The sequence below is a fragment of the Limulus polyphemus genome, unplaced genomic scaffold (genome assembly GCF_000517525.1).
Source record: "Limulus polyphemus unplaced genomic scaffold, Limulus_polyphemus-2.1.2 Scaffold5467, whole genome shotgun sequence".
In the NCBI taxonomy this organism is placed as follows: domain Eukaryota; kingdom Metazoa; phylum Arthropoda; class Merostomata; order Xiphosura; family Limulidae; genus Limulus; species Limulus polyphemus.
The window spans coordinates 8,950-11,966 of NW_013671077.1; the positions used below are offsets into that span (position 1 = coordinate 8,950).

The window sequence follows — 3,017 nt, forward strand, 5'->3', positions numbered from 1 at the left end:
ATAAAAAACATTTCAATTCTGAATTGTCTCTTCTGAATGATTGATGTGAATATAACTGTAGTTGGTCTTAGTGCACTATGTAATGCCAATATTATATTTATGAAAATAGACCCAGCTTTTAACCAGAAATGCACTTTTACTTCATCAAATATTCACTTTAGATGTTTTGTGGGAAGCTAAAACTATCAATCACTTCAGAAGTGGTAAATTTTGCTGTGAGCAATAATCCATTCAGTGATGACATCAGTGGAGTTTTGAATATTTTTTTAAACATAATCAGCTTTTAAAATTAATAAATCAAGAATTTTAATTGCATTTTTAAATTTTTATTATATCATTTTAATGAACATTGAAAACATTTCACTGTTGCTTTTCTCATCATCTTTGAGTCATAATGTATACCATGATTGTTTCAGTCAGTTATCAATAATTATTATATTTATAACTAAGTATATGGCCACTTCATGATAATCTTATGCCATCTGTAAGTCTAAAATTTATCACTAGGAAGCTTAATATGGCACTTTATAGGCATCATTAACTATAGGAAAGCTTTGAGAAAATATGACTTGCCTATACATGTAATATACAAACCAAGAACCAGATAGTATTGTTACGTCTCCGTTCGTTAGTTAATTTTCCGTAAAAATTCTTTCCGAAGAAACTTTACCGATACAAGTCCTTTCTTCAATAAAACTGGTTTATTCTTTCTGAATACAACTTTGAGATACAGTTAATTTCAACAGTCGTGCTGTAACAAATGCTATAATTCACAACGAACATCTCACGTGCTCGACTCAACAATACTCTGTCCGCAGTTCAATTACACATTACATTACCTTCTTCCCGTTGCTTCTTGGCCGGTCTTATATATACAAGACTACCCCATATCTAGTAGTCTCCCGACGCTTCATGAACGTTCTAGAAGTGCGTGGCGTGTTACTAGCATCACGTGACCTCCGCTGTCGTAACAGTATGTTCAGCATTTAACTGTGGTGAGTGTCATGAAACAGTGTACTTGAAGTGTTAAAAAGGAGTTCAAAGAAAAGAATAATATATTCCACAAAAGTACATGTAACATGTAGTAGATACTTTACTTGGGAAGTGGGCTCTGGTTAGATTATGATTTAATAAATATTGCAGTGTTACTGGGATGGTAGAGCATAATAAAGATCAAAAAAGTGCTAAAACATGGTTTACAGAATCCTTGTTGCCTTTCCACCATCAAGACAGAATAAATGCATCAAGATTTTTATCAATTGATAATGCGAGTTCTTTCTTTCTTGTCTGAAATGATAACTTGTAAATTTGTTTCATAGTTTATTTTTTTAAGTATTTCCTGTATTAAAACCTTTTAATTTTCATCTTCTTCCTTTAACTGTAAATACTTGAATCTATTTTGTATTGTAGGTCTTGTGTCTCTTTACTTACAACTATGTTAATAAATTCTGTTTTTAAAAATATCCTTGTTTAAAATCAAGTATAAAGTATGAATGTATTACTGACTTGTTAATTATGTGGTTATTAGACAGTTAATCAGTTCTTCAAGAAGCCACAAAGCAAATATCAATCTAGTAAATTGTAGTTCACATTAAAGGTTAATTTTTTATGTTACTGTTCTTCCCACCTTAAATGAAAAAAAGAGAATTCAGTTATATTTCATATCATAAATTCTTACTTTTTTTTGCCATATTCTTTCCTTAGATAACCTATCTTCTTGGAGCATTATCAGCAGTAGGTGCTTCTGTGTGGCTGTACTTTGGATATGGAGATACATTCCGTTACATAGAAGTCTATGCTGTTGCTGTTTTAATAGGGATTGGAGGTTCTACAATGCTAATTACTAGTCTGTCCTTGACATCTGATCTAATAGGCAATAACACGGTAAAAAAATCATCCGAAGAGAACCAGATATCAACAGAAGAAAAATAGCTTAAACCCTCTTGATAATCACCCTCTATGTATATTAATATTGTATCCACCTCTTTTTACTAATCAAGCTAATTTAATGCTATCTACAAACGTGTTCTCGCCATCAAGAGTCTGTAAAGTTCTTTTTAAATCAACTATCTTTTTGAATTTAATTCTTACCTGATGATGATTCAATAGTATAAGTTGAAATGTTGTAATTACTTAAGTAAGAAAATGCCTACTGTAAAAGTTATTCTCATTCAATTTTGAATTAATTATTTAGATCAGCAGGTCCCCTACTAAACATTAACTCATTATATTGTTGTAACATTCTTTCGTTGAACTGGTTATTTTAAATTATGGTTGAAAATAAGGCCAAGTTCAGTCCACATAACAATAAAAATTATTTTATTTCTTCCTTGATGTTTGCTACAGGCTGCAAGCACTACAACCAACATACAAATAAACTTACTTGTACAGTTTCACTGTTATTTAATCACATAACTGAATATATGCAATAAGTGTTACTTATTTACTGTTCTGTACACTTCATCTTGATTGGCACTCTATTAACTGAAAACTGACTCTGTGTTTTACTGATTCTCATTTATAATATAGCCTTTTTTCTAAATATTTTGCAGTCTCTCAGTCATTAAATCATCATTATTAGTAGTAGCTCCATCTAGCCAACAAATTAAAACATTGAAAATATAGAAACTATAGCTTACAACACTGCCCTCTTGCAGGATTATCAAGTGCCTTGAGAATTCTTAATATTAAAATAAAACACTACACTAAACTGTCCATTCATCAAGCCTTTTTGGTGGTTTTCTCTTCAGAGGCCCATAGTATATAGATGGGATGGCTTCTTGTCCCTTGTCACTGGTGCTGGAGAAGTTGGTTCTTCCTAGGTGGGTGGTCAAGTTAATCTACTAGAAGCTCTATCCTTGTTGATCCTCTGGGCTCTTCAGCTAATTCCTATTTCCCACATTTATAACAGTTCCCTCTTTCTAAAATACCTTTGGGAGGAGTTATTATTACAAGAGTATTAAATATACACCTGGAAAAAAGTTAAGCACCCCCAAATATTTTTCAGGATTGCTTAT

General features: G+C 31.7%; 1 protein-coding gene across 1 annotated transcript in view; it reads left to right on the forward strand.

The window, feature by feature from the left end:
* Positions 1-3,017, forward strand: part of LOC106472613 (major facilitator superfamily domain-containing protein 12-like) — a 14,700-nt gene that overhangs the window by 7,581 nt on the left and 4,102 nt on the right. The window contains exon 4 of the mRNA XM_013933264.2: positions 1,705-1,884. Coding sequence (XP_013788718.2) covers positions 1,705-1,884 — 180 coding nt within the window. The remainder of the gene's footprint in view (positions 1-1,704; positions 1,885-3,017) is intronic.